This window comes from Setaria italica, chromosome IX (assembly GCF_000263155.2).
Source record: "Setaria italica strain Yugu1 chromosome IX, Setaria_italica_v2.0, whole genome shotgun sequence".
Classification (NCBI taxonomy): Eukaryota; Viridiplantae; Streptophyta; class Magnoliopsida; order Poales; family Poaceae; genus Setaria; species Setaria italica.
Window position 1 is genome coordinate 53,135,087 of NC_028458.1, and position 18,244 is coordinate 53,153,330.

An 18,244-nucleotide genomic window follows, 5' to 3' on the forward strand; every position below is an offset into this window, starting at 1 on the left:
AGCTGGAGTAGATCTGCATATGTACGGAGCATCTAATATTCTAATGTGGTCAGCAAACTTTGGTGGCTTGATGGCTTCAGCGTTCACGGTTCAAAACCCGGCGGCTTTTGACGCTTTCAGCTGCCCCTGCACTCAACCACCATGCAAAACGCATAGCAGCCGGCAGCCGCTACCCATGGAAGATCGATATATAGCAGCTCGTCCCTCTCTCTCGCGGAGGTCTTGCATAATCTCCAGGGCGCGGTGTTCGCAAATCGCAATGGAGATCCTCTACAGCGCAGTGCTGAGCGAGCTCGTGAGCAGGGCGGTGTCCTTCCTGCTCGCCAAGCGCGAGGAGCAGGCGGCGGCGGCCGCGCAGGAGGAGCGGCTACGCAGCCTGCTGCTGAGGAGCCGCACGATCGTCGAGGAGGCCGAGCGGCGGCTCGTCACGAACCGGGCCATGCTCCAGCAGCTCGGGGCCCTGAGGGATGAGGCGTTCCGGGGCTACTACGTCCTCGACGCCGCCGCCAGGTGCCGAGCCGCATTCGGAGGAGGACGAGACGGGTGCAAGGATGACGACGACGACGACCAAAAGGAGGAGGCGGAGGCGGAGGCGTGCCGCCGCGCGTTCACCCTGTCCAGGTTCAACCCGGCGAAGCGCGTCCGCGTCCCCTCCGGCGATCCAGAGGCCTGCAGGGCGAGCGCCGCTCGCCTGAGAGAGCTGCGGCAGGCGGTTCGAGGCCTGGAAGCCATGATCGGCGACATGAAGGAGTTTGTTGTGTTCTTGACGACCCATCCCCTCCTGCACCGCCAACCTTACAGCGCCCATCTGTTTGTCGACAAGTGCATGTTTGGCCGCCACATGGAGAAGGAAAGGATCATGGAGTTCTTGCTGCAGCCTGAGCCTCCTGGTGCGGCGAGGCTGGGTGTCCTTCCCATCGTCGGCCCGGCGCATATTGGCAAGAGCACTCTCGTGGAACATGTTTGCCACGATGAAAGGGTGCGCGACCATTTCTCGTTAATTTTGTTCTACCGTGGGAAGAGCCTTGTAGACGAGACAGTGGCAAGTTTTAGAGACAAGTGTGTGGTCAAGCATCAAACCGATAATGAGGCCTCATCAGGTCAGAGGTTGCTGATCATCATCGAGCTCTTCGAGGACTTGGACGAAGAGACATGGAAGAACATGCTGTACTCCTCCGAGAGAAGCATGGCACAGGGGAGTAGGATGATCATCACCAGTCGATCGGAGAAGATTGTGAGGTTCGGGACGACGCGTGCTCTTAGGCTCAAATGCTTGTCTCCAGAAGCCTACTGGCATTTCTTCAAGATGACCGTCTTTGGAAGCGACGATCCAGGGCAGCATCCAAAGCTGGCGTCCTTGGCTATGGAGATGGCGAGCCTGATGCAAGGCTCGTTCTTGTTTGCGAACATCGGTGCCGTGGTGCTAAGAGACCATTTCGACACTCAGAGTTGGTCCAGGGCAGTCAGAAGAATAAGAGAGTACTTGCAAAAGAATGTCTCCTTGTTTGGCGAGTACACAGATGATATCAAGGATAAGGATCATCCTCGGTTTACCTGGAGCCTGATCAATCAGAAACCCGACAGATACTGTATGCTCTATGACATTTACGAAAGAGGCTCCCAGGAGGAGGTCCCAGAGATACCATATTCAGATATGCTAGCCGGGTGTGCTCAACCGCGAGGGGAGTACGATATACTTTTCTGGAGATCTCGAATTCCACCGTACCTTAACTACGTATGTAAATGCGAGATCCTTGATATGTAGGCATTATACGAACATACTTGTTCTTCCAGAGGAAGTGGGTATGCTTGGACTCTTGACTCGCTCCTCAGTGCTCTGATGGTGGTTTTGCTTCTCCTATTAAAAAATAAAAGCAAAATACAAAATCAAAGACCCCTGTGTATGCTGATGTATGGTGAATTGACTTTTGTGCTCTTTCAGTTCAGCTGATGTCATGTCATGTAAATTGCGTTAATATTTTTTTCCAAATGTCAAACCGGTGACTAATCCAATTGTAATGACACATGTGAGCAGGTTGCCTGGAGAGGGGCCAACGGCCACTATTCTGAGCAAGTTTTGTTAGGCCATTCTCAATGTTTCACGAGGGTTTCAAACTCATTAAATGACATGCTATATAGGTAAAAGTGGTGACATAGCATAAAATTTATAGAGAGAGAGGAATTGGGTTTTATGGGGATGAAACCCTGTGTACACGGTTACCTAGACTTTGAAATATGATGAAACTTGAGAGCATTTTGTTTCATCTCCATAACTTTTGTCGATCCTATGTGGCTATGGTTAGTGTGCCACTACTACAATTACAAGTGGTTACATATTCATATGACATATTTGATCTCAACACCATACAACAATTAAATACTATGAGTAGCCTATGAAATCGTGACATGAAACTGTGCATTGTGAGGAGCTATTTCATTCATCAACTTAAATCTTTAAAGATGATGTGGCACTCTTGGAAACGGTGTAATGAAACTCTTCAGCTTATTACATCACCCATGCATAAGGTCATCGTGGCTTATTACATCATTCGAGCAAATGATATTAAATGGAGGGAAACTAAGCAATTCAGAGCATAAAAAGGCTATATGCATCATCAAAGAGTAGATGACATATTTCGTGATAAATTTATAAAAACAATCCGATCGATGTTGTAGATGTTGATGTATTTTCTTATAAACTTGTTGAAAGTTAGATAAATTTGGTTAAACATGTTATAAAGGGGAGTGATCAGTAGGAACGGAGGCTAGCCCGTTTATAAAAAGTTCCAAACCACGGGAACCCGCCCGGTTTCCTCTCCGCGCTCTCCATCATGGCCCCGGCGTCCGGGACGCAGCACATCCTCCAGCAGCGCGCCCACGGCCTCGTACGAGGACCCTCCCGCCTCCACCGCGCGCCGCGCGCGTCCGCCGATCTCCCCCGCTCTCCGCCGCAGCGCCTTGTCTGCCAGTGCGCTGCGCACCCGCTCTGCCACCGCCTCCCTGCCCACCACGACTCCGCCCAGCGCCTCGCCTCCCCACACGTACCCCCTCTCGGCGCCCATGGCGACGCCCGTGCCGGCGATCCCCACCACCAGCGCCTCGTTGTAGAACTGCTCCGCGAACACTGGCCAGGTCAGCACCGGGACGCCCGCCGCCGCCGCCTCGGTCACCGCACCCCACCCGCAGTGCGTCACGAACGCGCCCACTGCCGCGTGCCGCAGCACCGCCACCTGCGGGGCCCAGCCCCTAACCACGAGCCCGCGACCCGGCGCCGCGGCGTCTATGTCCGGGAGCGGCGGCGCGCTCTTATCTCCGACGACCCACACGAAGTTCGCGCCGGAGTAGGCGAGGCCCATGCCGAGCTCCGACACCTGCTCGCGCGGGAACCGGGTGAGGCTGCCGAAGCAGACGTACACCACTGACCGCACGGGCTTTGTGTCCAGCCACTCGAGCACGCGCGCGGCCTCCGCTGCGGCGACGGCCTCCCCTCCGCGGCCGCGCTCCAGGGTGTCGTCGCCGTCGCCGTTCACGAAGCAAACCGGACCGACGGCGAACACCGGTTTCCCCGTAACCTTCTCGTAGTGCTCGACATACCTCTGTTCGAGGTCCGCGAACGAGTTCACGACCCACCCGGCCGTGGCGCGCTCGACGTCGAACATGCGGTTCAAGAACTCCCGCGAGTCCGCGCCGGGGAGCGTCGCCTCGGCGAGCCTCGACCTGGTGAGCCGCACCGGGTCGGGGAGTCCCGGCACGAGGAACGGTTCGGTGTCCGACGCCACGCCGTTCTGCGGGCTGTGGAGCAGGAGCGCACGCTGCACCGAGAGTGCGAAGCACCCCGTGCCGGTGAACGCGTACCGCGGGATCCCGAGCTCGGGAGCAGCGGTGGCAGCCCACGGGAGGACGCCGTCGAACACGACGGCATCGGCAGGGTGGCGGCGCAGGAGGTCAGCGAAGAGCGGCGCGAGGAGGTCGACGGCGACGGCGAAAGGCCCGGCGAGCTCGCGGTTGGGGAGGTCGTCGGCGCTTTCGTGGCCGCCCGTGAGGCCGGCGGCCTCGGCCGGCAGCGTGAGCGCGTGGACGCGGATGCGGAGGCCCGCGGCGGCGGCGCGGGCGACGGGGCCGCCGAGCCTGGCGGCGTTGGCGCGCGTGAGGACGAGCGTGGCGTCGGCGCCGCGGGACGCGAAGAGGCGGGCGAGGTCGGACATCGGCAGCGCGTGCCCCGGCGTCGGGAACGGGATGAAGTACATGCGCGGCGGCGCCGTGTCCCCCGACGACGCGACGGAAGTCGACGACGGCCGCATGGCGCAGGTCGGCGCGAGGAGAGCTGCGATGGCAGTGGTGGTCGGGCGATGGGAGTGCAGGCCAGGACGCAGTGTGCACGGTGGATGGCACATGCAATTGCGCAATGCTCTCATATAGAGGCGTTGTACTTGTACGCCTTCAAACGCAAAGAGGATGAGGGTGCCTTTTTCCAAGGGATTAAGTTTAGTTTAGTTTGTTATCTGAAAGATTAGACGTGTTAATGAGTTAGATGTTAATGAGTTATGACTGTCAGTTTAGTTTGTTATCTGAAAGACATGCATATGGCATTTCTTGGCTTCTTGCCTCTAACAACCTTAGGTACAGACAAATATCCAGAGACAATAGAGATTAAGTTCTTTTCATCCTTGTTCTGAGTAAAAGTAATACTGGTCAGTCATGACATTCCTTTTGCTAGTCTGTCGAGAGGCCAATATTCTGGATCAAACACATAACAGCTGGATCCTTCAGTAATTCCCTGCTAATCTGAAAAACCGAATATCTTACTGAATTTTATGATGTCAGCTTCAAATACACAAGCAGTATATGTTAGTCAAAATAAAGAATTCATCTGATAACTCTTGCTATTATTCATTTATCTGTAATTAGGCAACAAAAGACAATCCATATGAAGTACATTACAGTCAAAACACTCAGGGCACACTACCCCTGTTCACTGTGACCTATATGACCCGCTACAGCAGATGGAAGGGCAGGGAATGTCGATGTAGATTGTAGAGTCCTCTCGAACAACCAGCAACATTTTTTTCTGGGATTTCTACCATTTAACTTTAAGCCACGGCAGGCATGTCCTTGAGCCAGGGATCAAGGGGCTTTCCAATGGAGTAAACAATGAAGCCGATCTCCCGCATCTTCTCAGCATCAATTACGTTGCGACCGTCAAACAAGAATGCAGGTTTCTGCATGCTATCATAGATCTTCTTGTAGTCGAGTGTCTTGAACTCATCCCACTCAGTCAAGATGCAGATACCATGCGCCCCCTTGGTGGCTTCATACGCATCCCAGGTCACAGAGACCTGCTTCACTGCGGTTGGGCTCATTGGCTGCAGGTGGATTGGGTGGTCCCAGTCGAACTTGTTCATCGCGAGATCACGTTGGATCTGTTCCTCTGTCACCTGCGGGTCGTAGATGCTAATCTTAGCTTTGTCTCCAAGGAGTCCCTTACAGACATCAATGGCGGCGGTCTCCCTCGTGTCACCGGTATCCTTCTTGAATGCAAAACCGAGAACTGCAATCTTCTTTCCAGAGACAGTGTTGAACATAGAAGACACAACACGGTTCACGAATCTGCTCTTCTGGTAATCATTGATCTTGATAACCTGCTTCCAGTAGTTGGCGACCTCAGGCAGTCCATTGCACTCACAGATGTATACAAGGTTGAGGATGTCCTTCTGGAAGCAGGAGCCTCCAAAACCAACACTAGCATTCAAGAATTTGGGTCCAATCCTTGAATCCTTGCCAACAGCATAGGCCACCTCTGCCACATTGGCACCAGTGGCCTCACACAGAGCAGAGATTGCATTCACTGATGAGATCCTTTGAGCCAAGAAGGCATTTGCAGCAAGCTTGGACAGCTCCGCTGACCATAGGTTGGTTGTGAGAATACGGTCCTCAGGGACCCAATTGGCATATACATCCTTCAGGGCCTTAACAGCCTTCTGGCCCTCTGGAGTCTCCCGACCACCGATGAGCACACGGTCAGGCTTGAAAAGGTCCTCAATTGCTGTGCCCTCCGCAAGGAATTCAGGGTTTGAGAGGATCTGGAACTTGATTCCCTTGCTATTGTGTGCCAAGATCTTCTCAATGGCTTCAGCAGTCTTGACAGGGACAGTGGACTTCTCAACCACAATCTTGTCGGACTTGGCCACATCTGCAATCATGCGGGCTGCACTCTCCCAGTAGGTTAGATCCGCGGCTTTGCCAGCCCCAAGGCCACGGGTCTTGGTTGGTGTGTTTACAGAGACAAAGATGATATCAGCCTCAGCAACATGCTTCTCAATATCATTGCTGAAGAAGAGATTCCTGCCACGGCACTGCTTGACCACTTCATCAAGGCCTGGTTCATAAATAGGGAGCTGATCGCTGTTCCATGCTGCGATGCGTGGAACAGAAATGTCAACGACACAAACTTCAATAGCAGGGCATTTCAGTGCAATGACAGCCATGGTTGGGCCGCCAACATATCCAGCACCGAGGCAGCATATCTTCACCATCTTTCTTAAACTATCTGAGTAACTGCACGTGGAAAATGAGAATACTGACATTAGTTACCTTAGAAAGCATGATTCATTGTGGCAAGAGATTTTGGAGCTGTAAAAGAAGTATGGTGAAGACAATGATAAATTATGTCAGGTACTAAGAATTAAGTGCACAAGGTTTCAGGTTGTCGTCAGCATTAACAACTATTTTATTTGCTGGAAAACTGGTATGAGCAAATAGTTAACGACAAAGTCTTGACATATTATGCACAAAGACTCCAAATTATTTATTCTCCCAGATATTTCACAGAAGATTTTCGAGCTGTAAAAGAAGTAAGGTGAAGACAATAAACAAATCATTTCAGATATACTAAGAATTAAGTGCACAAGGTTTCCGGTTGTCGTTAGCATTAACAACCATTTTATTTGATCGAAAAGCCGGTAGAGCAAATAGATAACAACAAAATCTTGATAAACTGAACTATTGATACAATAGAAGAGATGTAGGGTGCAATGGTGTGCATCCATTGAATAGCAGCTGACATTCACATTATGGAAGTGTATCAACCTAGTGAGACTTGTGTCAACAGAGATCAGACGATTCATTCTTGGCATAATAAGCCACCAATACTGCCAAGAGCAATTTTGGCAGGCATGCTGGCGCATGCATATGCTTCAGATTACCAATATTAGGCCAAAGCCCGTAGCTTTTTAGCACCCAACATCCACATGTAGACAAGGAACTCTGAGCATATAATTCTTTTGGAGAAAAAGAATGACCGTGTAAATTCATCAAATGATTCAGTGCACAGTTGTGTTAAGTAAAGACTGAATCATGAACAAGAACAGTAGTTATTAGCCATGGTGCCAGGTGGAGATCTGACATTTGGTGATAAACCAAACGTCATGACCAGATTCTCTCGCTTGTTGGCATTTGGCAATGCACATTGACGGCGACCATTTCGTGTTTTCGACCTCCTTGATTCTTCTGGCAACCAAAACAATCTTGAATGCAGGCCAAAAAAAAAACAAGCCATCTATAGAGCGTAAACCTATAGAGCCAGATTTTGCAAGCCATCTCGTGAGACTAACCAATCCCGGGGGTGGGTGGGGGGGAGTCGGTGATCCTTGGGGTACAGTTGACCCCGCGCCCCCAGACAAAGAGAAATGGAAAATGAACTAAACAGCACGCAAGAAATGGTTCGTAGACCTGGTGGAGGATGGTCAGAGCACCAATCCCAGATAGAAGTTACTCGGATTTGAGTGCTCAGTCGCAGCGAAGGGACGGTTTCCGCAAAGCAGAAATGGACTGAATGACTAGGTGGGATTACCGGAACAGGGGAAAATCCGAGACCAGAGAGAGCAAGCGAGGCATACCTCCTGAAGTTCTCCTGACCAACCCGACCTCGGCGGCCGTCTTCTCCGCCTCGCCGCGAGATCTGGATCTGTCTGAGGTCGGAGTGGAAGAGGAGCCTCGTGTTCGTGTCCTGACTGAAGAGGAGGGAAGGGGCGGGGTTAAATAGGTGGCGCGTGCGAACGCAACGACCCTACTCTACGCCACGCCTACGCCTACCCCACGCGGCGTAGTCTATTTTTTTTAAAAAAAACTAGCGTAGTCTATTTTCTCCGGCACATTTTTTCCAAAACGCACGAGGGGAGGTGAGTAGGGTTGAAAACGGATTTGACCCGCTCGTTTTCGTATTTAGTGACAAACCTGGAAACGGGATATGAAGCGAGAGAGCGTCTATCCAGATCGTTTTTTTGGATCCTATTTTTAGTCGCGATGAACTTATATTTATCCCGTATTTGATAAATTCGGGATAAACTTAATATGCATTAGTACGTATCTAACTCTAGCTCCAACACTCTTATGGCCCAAGAGGTCATGCTAGTCATATGTTTCCTGAAAGATCATTTGCCTAAGGATCCTTAGAGATACCAAAATGTGGTTGGAAGATCCCAAAGGAGAAGCTTTTGAAAAACCGATTTGGCCCCACGTCGCTCCTCCTTGGGCGGCTCAGGCGGAACCCAAGCGCTGGCGCCGCCGCCCCTTCCAGCGCCGCCGGAAGCCCGCGTGGTTGCAAGCGGGTTCCACCACCCTCCTCCTCTCCTTTCTTCCCTCCTTGTGCTCTCTTTGGTGGCGGCCATGGCGGCGGCGGTTGTCACCAGTTGTCCACAACCGGATCCGCCCTGGCTATGGCCGGATCGGCACATCCGGCCGCCGAATCTGCTTCCCCGAGGCCTCGGCGTGTCCGGGATTTGTGGCGGCGCCTGCTTCCTGCGGCGGCGGGGGCCTAGCTATGGCGGCGCATGCGTCGGGCGTGCGGATTGGCTCGGCCACGACGGCGCCGCCGATCGCGGCCCTGGCGGCGTGGCTCGGCTGCGGCGGCACCCACGGCCGGCGTGTGGCGGCACGTGGTGGGGTCCGACAGCACCCGCTGCCGGCGCGCAGCGTCACCCAACGGCTCCATGGCGATGTGGCTAGGGCTACGGCCGGGCTCTGCGGCGGCTAGTCACTCTAGTGGCGTCGTGGCCTGCCCCTGCAGCAGGCAGGCTCCAAGGTGTTGTGGTGGTGTGTCGGTGGCGTTGCGGTGGTGTAGCCGACAACGGTTTGCTCGGGCGTACGCTAGTGTTGCTGTGGTAGTGTCGTCGGCTGTGACCATGTGGAGGCTCACCAGCAGCGTCATGGTGGTGGGGCTGGTGGCGCCGACCATCTCTTTACACCGTGGTAACGATGCGGGTGAAAACCCATCCCTCCTTGGGATGGCGTCGATGGCGTCATTGGCGTCATGTCCTTCCTGAAGGCGACGTTGGGCATCTCTTGCGCGGGCCTTGGCTCCTATCTGAGGCCAACGGCTTGGATGCCGGTATTCCCTGTCGGATGAGGCGGGTGAAAATCCAACCCAGTTTGGGCTGGCATCGATGACGTCTTCGACGTCATGACCCTCTTAAAGGCGATGTCAGGCATGTCCGGCAAAGTGGCTTGCTTCGGCGATGGTTGCTTCTGAGAGGGTACTTTCTTTCTTTTCCTTTCTTTCTCTCTCCTTTTAAATTTTTTTTTCAGTCTGTGGTGTTGGTTGTGTGGTGGCTCCTGTCGACGTCCCAATCTGAACAGGCAGAATTCGTGGAGGCTCGGGTCGATGTCCCAATCCAACCGGGTGAAGTCTTCGTCGAGACTCATGTCGATGTCCCAATCCGACTGGGCAGAGTTGTGAGAGACTCAGTTGATGCCCCAATCCAACCGGCTAATGTTGTGTGGTTGAGTTGAGTTTGAGTTGTGTGTTGGCATGGTACAGCGTGGGTTGATATCCTAATCCAACCGGCCGATGTTGTTTTTTTGTTGTTTGCTCAGTCTGAGCTTATTCTTCTTTTTAATATAATCGGCAGCTCTCCTACCTGTCTCGTTTAAAAAAACGTGGTTGGCAACTAGCAAACAACAAAAATCAACAATGTCATGTGCGTGTGTATCAAAGTATGAGTTCCTGTTTTAGTACCCAGTTCCCGCCCATTTTCGTAGTCTCATTCATCCCGCTCCCGCTCCCGCTCCCATTCCCGACTATTCCGGAACCGATCCCGTTTTCGATGATAAAATGTGGTAATGGAAATGGGAGAGATGTTTCCCTGCGCGTTCCCGTCCGTTTTCATCTCTAGAGGTGAGGTGGGACCAGCCGTTCCACCGGCTGGCCGCTGGCACCAGAAAGAACGGTGTGACCGTGTCCATGCCCGGCTGCTTCTATTGCACGCCTATAGTGTCTACACTCTACACCCTGCAAGCGGCAATGGGCAATAGCGTGCAGCCAGGCCTGTTGGTAAAAGGATGGCGCAGCCACACCAGCTTGAAAATGACTAGATGAGGTGTTATTTTTTCAGTTTGGTGTATGTAGGATCAGATTCTCCTTTTGCTTGTTTGAATGTGCTGCGTCTGCTTGTTAATAAAGCTCAACAAATCTTCCTCGCAAAGAAAATGGAAAACTCACAATTGATGGGGAATGTAGGTACTTGTTGCTGTTAATTGTGTGAGCCTATTTTTATTTGAGTTTTACGGAACAAAAGAACGATGGAAGCTAAATTTGGGTACGTTGACATTGCAGGCGCTAGCCTGACCGGCAAGTTTTGGCGAAATTTGGCTTGGAAGGAAAAGGAGAAGCTGGAGTGCTGGGCGCCTGGGTGCCAGCTCAGGTGAAAAGTTCGGCACTGGGCCCGACGTCCATCGAGTCTGACCGGAATCGAGAAGCAGCACTTTTTTGACTCTCGGGAACAATCTGGGCCGTTCACCTCCAACTCCTAACTTTGGTACTATACAAAAAGAAGATTCCCCATCACATCAAACTTGTGGTACATGCATCGAGTACTAAATGTAGATGAAATTAAAAACTAATTGCACAGTTTTATTGTACTTTGCGAGACGAATCTTTTGAGCCTAATTAGTCAATGTTTGGACAATAATTCACAAATACAAACGAAACGCTACAGTGTGCTACAGTGCCAGCACAGTAATTTAGCACCTCCCAATTTAACCAACTAAACAAGGTCCTGGCCTGGCCGAACCAAACGCTTCCCTTTCATGTTCTTTTCCGGTGGCACTGGTGTCGGTGTGCACTGTGCTGCGTGCGGTGTGTCCGCCAACCGCGTGGTTTGCTGTTGCGGCGGCCAACCAGTTCTGACGGACCGAACCGAAGAGGACGCGGCTCCAGTGCCATGCGTGCCAGCGCGGGCGGACGCGGGACGCGCAGCTGGCAGGGCAATCCACGGCGCGGTCGGCAGACGGCAGCTGTAGCTGACCGCGTGCCGGTGAGACCGTGAGAGTGAGAGTGAGACCCTGGAGGAGAGGTGCGCCCTGCCCAGTTGAGGCTTGAGGAGCGAGGAGAGAAACGCAAGGCGGAAGGAGCAAGTTCTCGCTCGCGCTCCGGGCTTGCGCTTTGGACCGTGGGCCGTGATTTCTGGTCCAGCAGCGAGGTGGGGGATTTCTGGTCCTCACTTGAATGGGCCTCATAACTGAACAAACGGTCCAAAATGAACAGTAACATTTGATTTGACAGTATAGTACCACAGTATTACTATACTCTTATTATTTATGTACAATTTCCTCCCGTACCCATGAAATCAAACACGTTGCACATGCACAGCTTCTATATTCCCCACATCGCGACAAAAGCATCGTTCCTAAAAATACTGTCACCATTCCTAATCACTTATTATTGCTACTTTCACTCCGTTTAATTTTTTTTTCGATGCCGTATTGCGTTGAATTCTCAACTCCCAGCGGCATCCTGCGTGATAAGCTGAGACGCTAAACAGGCTGTGACACTTCTGGGGCTGTTCGGCGGCATTCCACGTCTCCGGCCCCGGAGCGGGCGCCGATCCGGTCCGGTCGGCGAGCGTGGCCGCGCCCCGCCACGGTGCGCTCCCGCCCAACGCAACGACCGGAGCACGGGACCTGCCCAACCCACCGACGCGGCAAGCGTAACGCGCGAGCGCCCCCCTGTGACAGTGTTTTACTCCGTGACCGCGAGTGCCCATCCGCCCACTCCACACACCCAGAGTCCCAGTCCCAGTCGAGTCCCACTACCCCACCCCCAGTGCGGCGCCACCTTCCCCTTCAGCTCCCTCCCTACTCCCCTCTCTTATGGTGCCCCGCCGCGTGCTGCGCCACCACTAGCGCGCTGCTCCTCCCCCGTCCGTCCATGGCCGCCGCCCGCGCCTTATCCCTCCTCGTCGTCCTCCTCCTCCTGGCCGGCGCGGCGCGGGGCAAGACGGTGAAGAGAGACGGTACGTGACTGCTCCTCATTCTCCTCCCACCCGTGGCCCTTCCCGATCCCGTCCGTGAACTGTCCTGGCTGCTTACTGTTGAATCGGCATCGCAAAATAAAGATCGTTTATTTTGGCCGCGGCATTGGAGATCTGACCCGACCTTCCATCCGGGACCATGCGTTTCCTTGCTCGGCGGCGCTGAATTGGGCGCCTGCTCTGCTTGTATTGTAGCATTGGCCCTCCCTTGCAGTTGCAGTTGCAATTGCAGTCATGGCTGGGCTCGGCTGTGCATTTCTTGAGCCATGTGATATACTGTTAGTCTGTTCTTGCATAAACTCTGTCGCACTAGCGGCATCCATCTTGTAGTTTCTCAATTTGTTTCACATGTGGTAATTTTAGTTATTGTTCGAAAAAAGTGGTAATTTTAGTTCATATTATAGCATATATGCTCATTACAGAATTGGGGCCGAACAGTACAAAGGGGTGACTGATGAGACTTTGTGATTCAGTTGTAACTGAACGAATGCCCACAAAGTCCCATGCACTGTCTAGCGTATCATTTCCTATTGCCACCAACGACTGTTATGGTTCCTGATTTCTTGACTCAGGAAGGTAGTTGTGCTCAAAGATATTAGTCAGAGTTCGCAAACGTTTGTAAACGGTTCAGTAGGTGCTCAATGCGTAAATGCTGGAACTGAAATCGGTCTTTTTATGCAGTGAAAGCATTGAATGAGATCAAATCTTCACTAGGCTGGAGAGTCGTATACTCATGGGTTGGTGATGACCCATGCGGGCATGGTTCTCTACCCCCCTGGTCTGGTGTGACATGCTCTCAGCAAGGGGATTACAGAGTTGTGACGGAACTGTAAGAACCATTCTGTCTTTTTCTTGATTGTTCCTTGTTTCTGGCATACATGAGCATTTGAAGTTTTTTTTTTTTTATGATTGCAAAGTTTCTTCCCAAAGATAAAAAACATGTAATACTCGAAGCTTCAAAGGTCAAAAATTATGTTTCTCTCCAACATAGAAAACTCCTTATCACTTAGTAAATTGAAATGGCTCCTCACATTTGCAAATAGCATAAAAAAAACTATTAAGCTGCACGCACATCTCCATGATGTAGCCGTTTGAGATGGTGTTTTGTTAAAGCTACCAAAAAACTGCAACTTGAAAGAAAACTGTTGCTAGAACTTAGAACAAGGTAGTATTACCTACTTGTCTACTGCGGGTTCCCCCCATGGTTTGAGATTATAAGATACTAAGCATCTATGACTAATACATGCGTGCTGGTTACGTATTTCAACTTTATGAATCGCAAAATCATGTTGACTGCTTTTCTGAAGCTTTATGCATTGTTTCTACGCATACATGCCTGAGTGCCATATTGTGCATCTTATTTCAGGGAAGTCTATGCTGTATCAATAGTTGGTCCTTTCCCAACAGCAGTAACTAACCTGCTGGATCTGAGAAGATTGTAAGAACCTTTTCCTTGTCAATGCTGCTTTATTCTTATGTTCAATATTATCTTGTTGAGGCACATGACAATATTGTTGATATTTCGCAATTATTTGATATAACCTGATTGGAGTTCATATTCTTTATATACTTCTTGTTAAGTGTCTGTTGGTTTTAAGATAACCATTAGTAAGAGACTTAGCGTGCATGGCAAGGCATCTGCTAGATTTATATACTCTGGTAAAAAAAAAGATGAAGTCCTAACCACAATGGAGAGTTAACTATGTAAAAGAATGAGTATGGAGAGATCATTGCCACAATGGAAAGCTAGATTTATCCCTTAGCCATCATCACTTGTTAACTACGTCAACTTCTGTTTTGTTTATTTGTCTCTGGGTTGCAAACTTGCAACTTTCATTTCCCATCCAAGCAAGATGAAAGACTGAAAGCAATCTCATATTGAATGATCGTGTGAACGGCTTCAGCAAAACATCTTTATGACTTTGACCTTACCCTACAGCATCTTTACTGTATCCCCGAACCATTATGTAACTTAATTACTCAATTGTAGGGATCTCCACAATAACAAGTTGACGGGGCCAATTCCTCCGCAGATTGGAAGGTTGAAACATCTGAGGATATTGTAAGTATGGAATAACTTAGCTACATAACATAAGTCTCTTATTCTCTGAAATCCTCCAATTGCCTCAGATAATGAATACCCTTCAATCAATGGTGTCTAGTACTTTTTCACCCTTTAGTCGATTGTTAATTTGAATATAGCTGCTCTTGATCTAAGTAAGTCTCTGTAATCTTAGGAACCTGAGGTGGAATAAGCTTCAAGATGTGCTTCCTCCTGAAATTGGTGAACTGAAGAAACTGACACACTTGTAAGTTCATGTTTAGAATGTACTGGAGTTTATCTGGATAGATAAAAGCTTCACTTCTGACTTCTATTAGTGTTATTGGGAATTCTATAGGTACTTGAGCTTCAACAACTTTAAAGGCGAGATTCCAGTAGAGCTTGCAAACCTGCCAGAACTTCGTTACCTTTATCTTCATGAGAACCGCTTCACGGGGCGGATCCCTCCTGAACTTGGAACTCTAAAGAATCTACGACACCTGTAAACATCTTACCTGGTTCCTTCTATTTCTTGTTCACAGGGAAAAGAAAATACTCCCTCCGGTTTTAAATATATGACGTGAACTAATTAAGTTCTAACGTCATATATTTAAAACCAGAGGGAGTATCTTTAGAAGCAAAATCAAGTTATATTTATTACCTCAATCTGTGAGATGTGGGATTGTGGCAAATGATAAATTCTTCTTTTGCAGTGATGTTGGCAACAACCACCTGACAGGCACTCTCAGGGATTTGATCAGCAATGGGAATGGCTTCCCCTCCTTGAGAAATCTGTAAGTATAAATATAAACCTGCTACCAAATTTATGTTTCCCTCCGGAATGGTGAGTGTTGTCTTCCTTTGCTGACTGCTAAATTGTGTCCCACAGATACCTTAACAATAATGAATTGACTGGTGTGCTGCCAGATCAGATTGCAAATTTGACAAACCTTGAGATTTTGTAAGTTTTCTCTGAAGCTTAAGGCATCATTGCACCAAGACCTTTCACACATATTTCCTTTAAAAAATAAATAGTAGAGCATCTGATCATCCTTGTACCTTCTGCAGACACTTGTCCAATAATAAGATGATCGGATCAATATCGCCGAAGCTAGTTCAGATTCCAAGACTGATCTACTTGTGAGTCTCACTGTTTAATTTATCGAATTCCATATGGGGAGGAGTAATCATTGCAGTTCTTTAGCGTTCATCTGGTTCTGATGTTCTCATGTTACAATGGTTTGTGGCAGGTACTTGGACAATAACAACTTCATTGGAAGGATACCGGAAGGATTATATAAGCATCCATTTCTGAAGGAACTGTAAGTTGGCTTCTGAATCTCAATTAAAAGAAAATCTAACTTATTTTCAGAAACAAATCCATTTTACTTGCACTGTACAGTTATTGAAGTGTGTCAATATGCTTGCTGCAGGTACATTGAAGGAAACCACTTCAGACCAGGAACCAGGTCAAAAGGAACGCACAAGGTGCTGGAATTGCCTGATGCTGACATTTTAGTTTAGGCAAGCTCGTTTGGGGTCCTGCAGTAGACTACTACAGAGAGCACGATTATTTGTAGGGCATATATATATGTAGCTATGTTTCTCACTGCACTATTCAGTGACAAATTTACATCAGCAAAAAATCTCTTGTGAAAAAACAGAGAGATGGAAAAATCAATGGATAGTGAAGGCCACTTCATACTGCCGTCATCATAAGATGAGTGTACAGGTTGTAGTGTTGTACTGTTTACCCTGTATCTTTGCTGTGTGATGGCGATGCTCTTCAGATGTAACGCCAGCGCATTGCATTGGCACCGACAATCCTGTTCAACCAGTGGCCAAAGATACACAACTGGATATGATCTGGCCTTTTTGGAACCAAATTTGGTGCCATCAATACTTGAAAGCGTGGACATGTGGGGAGGGGAATCTGCTAATACCAGGCTGGATCTACCCAACAAGAAAGGGGGCACTCGAGTCACAGCTCTTTAAAATGCTGAGCATCCCATTCCCTTCCCATTTTTGCCATGTTGAGAAGACGGGAATTGCTTGCCGATGTTACTATAGTGGATTTTGTTTCTAGTAAAACTTGGCCAAAATTCATGCGAAATCACTGCATTCCGGACGTGCCCTTCATTTCTAAACAGAAAAGTTTGGTTAACGCTCAGGAGGTTATGCATGCAGTTCAGCAGTTGAGAAAGATAACTGAAGTGAGAAACTTGGGCGTTTTGTGGTGCACACAGCACTATGTCTCCTACTAGAAACTTGGGCGCAGAAGATCCAGTTGTTCATATGCTGCAAAGTCTGATTGGATGATTGCTGCAGCAAAGAATACTGTCAAGGTCACATGCATTTCCTACACCATTTATTACTTTAGCGATATTACCTTTGTTGTTAGTGGTCCATGCTGCTTTTTTTGTCTCCTGCGTTTCCTTCTGAATTCACACGGTAGTATCAAGATTGGTGCATCTCAAGAAATTGGATGCATCTCGGAAATCCATGTCCGGATCGAAGCCGCCACAGTTGCAATTTGCAAATGTTGATTCCTCAATAGATAAGATACTGAAGGCATCGTATGATAAAATCGCGTTATCATGTACAAACTGAATCTTGGCACAAACCCTAGGATGATGCCAAATGTGCACCCTACGTTTTGGAGCCCATTATTATTGCTGTACCATACGAGTTTCTGTCAGTGCTCCCTGAACTCTGGATATGCTAAGCAGCCCAGTCTATGGTGATGGCTGTATTGGTATTCTTGATCTTTTTGCATTAGCAAAACATTTCCGTTCAGTTTTTTCATTAGCCACATGAAGTGTCACCATCCACCCAATGGTCCAGTTCTCCAGTCCCCTCGCAAATCCAGTGCTATCTTTTCTGCCGGATCAAAAGAGTTGTCTCAGGCATGGAGCTGCCCAAGGCACATGGAGGACAACCATCATTGTGATGGCAGTGGCATGCTCGACATGACATACACGGCTAATCCTCCCTTCAAAATATGAACAAAACCCTAAGCCAACTAATGTCAGACTACCGACTACCGTGGCTGGGGCTTGTGATCTACAGCAGTCTGCTCTCTGCTGAGGCTTCCCTTTCCTCAGGAATCAGGAGTACAGGACCTTAGCTAGCTGCTTCATCACACTTGTAGCTTTATTTTAGCAGTAAAAAAGTTCTGGAAGATAGTAAAAATGCTACAGCAGAAAACACAACTGTTTCACACTGTATGCTAGCTAGTAACTAGTAAGAGTCGTGAGACGATGCATACATCACAGACAGACAGGTGATCTGCAGAGTTCAGGGAAATGTCGGAGGGTTAGGTTTGCCGACACGGATTGGCGAGTGGTGCTTCCTAGGATTATGAGCTCATGTTTCCTGGATTGAACATGAATCAAAAGTCTGAAGAATCAGAGGTACGGAAGAAACTTTTGAAATGCTGAATGCACGCAGTGGCGACTGGCGGGACTGTGTATGCGCCTGTTGGATATGGTTGCCACGGCTGCAGGCCGAGGGACCAGCTCAATCCAACATTGTTTTTTCACTTGTTTCTCCCAGTCTCTGCGACGAGTCACACAGAGCGCGCACAGGCCAGGCCAAAGCTTTGCCACTGCGTCTGCGTGGGGATGGCTGGATGGGGACGAGCGATGCGTGCATGGGGTCGCCTGGGGGCCGGAGCACGCGGCAGCTTTGCGCTTGTTTTCTTGTCACCAAACACCACCAGCCAACTCTCCATGGCCGGCCGGCCCGGCCGCTGTGATGCGAGTCATGAGCCCCAGCGTCATCAGAATCTGGTGGTAAGATACGATACCCCCGTTTGGACATTGCTCTGGGCATGAGAAATCAGGGACATTTTCTCTGCGTAACCGGACCGCCATTCCCTCTGAGGACGGGCTTCGAG

The 18,244-nt window shown here is 49.7% G+C and overlaps 4 protein-coding genes across 4 annotated transcripts; 2 read left to right on the forward strand and 2 right to left on the reverse strand.

Annotated features, from left to right (window-relative positions):
• Positions 1–259: 259 nt before the first annotated feature.
• Positions 260–1,976, forward strand: LOC101752594 (putative disease resistance protein RGA3). Its single transcript, XM_004987054.1, has 3 exons — positions 260–510; positions 622–1,665; positions 1,943–1,976. The coding sequence occupies exons 1-3, from the start codon at positions 260–262 to the stop codon at positions 1,974–1,976; spliced, it is 1,329 nt and encodes a 442-aa protein (XP_004987111.1).
• A 310-nt stretch (positions 1,977–2,286) lies between these two features.
• Positions 2,287–3,704, reverse strand: LOC101753007 (scopoletin glucosyltransferase). Its single transcript, XM_004987055.4, has one exon. The coding sequence runs from the start codon at positions 3,657–3,659 to the stop codon at positions 2,775–2,777; it is 885 nt and encodes a 294-aa protein (XP_004987112.4). The 5' UTR covers positions 3,660–3,704; the 3' UTR covers positions 2,287–2,774.
• A 1,154-nt stretch (positions 3,705–4,858) lies between these two features.
• On the reverse strand, positions 4,859–8,002 carry LOC101784716 (UDP-glucose 6-dehydrogenase 4). The gene is made up of 2 exons (XM_004985169.2): positions 7,896–8,002; positions 4,859–6,555 (listed from the first exon to the last, which is right to left on the reverse strand). The coding sequence occupies exon 2, from the start codon at positions 6,531–6,533 to the stop codon at positions 5,091–5,093; it is 1,443 nt and encodes a 480-aa protein (XP_004985226.1). The 5' UTR covers positions 6,534–6,555; positions 7,896–8,002; the 3' UTR covers positions 4,859–5,090.
• A 4,037-nt stretch (positions 8,003–12,039) lies between these two features.
• LOC101785107 (probable leucine-rich repeat receptor-like protein kinase At1g35710) lies at positions 12,040–16,135 on the forward strand. The gene is made up of 11 exons (XM_004985170.3): positions 12,040–12,287; positions 12,987–13,134; positions 13,672–13,743; positions 14,296–14,367; positions 14,543–14,614; positions 14,705–14,848; positions 15,060–15,140; positions 15,236–15,307; positions 15,415–15,486; positions 15,597–15,668; positions 15,780–16,135. Exons 1-11 carry the CDS (start codon positions 12,203–12,205, stop codon positions 15,868–15,870), a joined length of 981 nt encoding a protein of 326 aa, XP_004985227.1. The 5' UTR covers positions 12,040–12,202; the 3' UTR covers positions 15,871–16,135.
• The last annotated feature ends 2,109 nt before the right edge of the window (positions 16,136–18,244 follow it).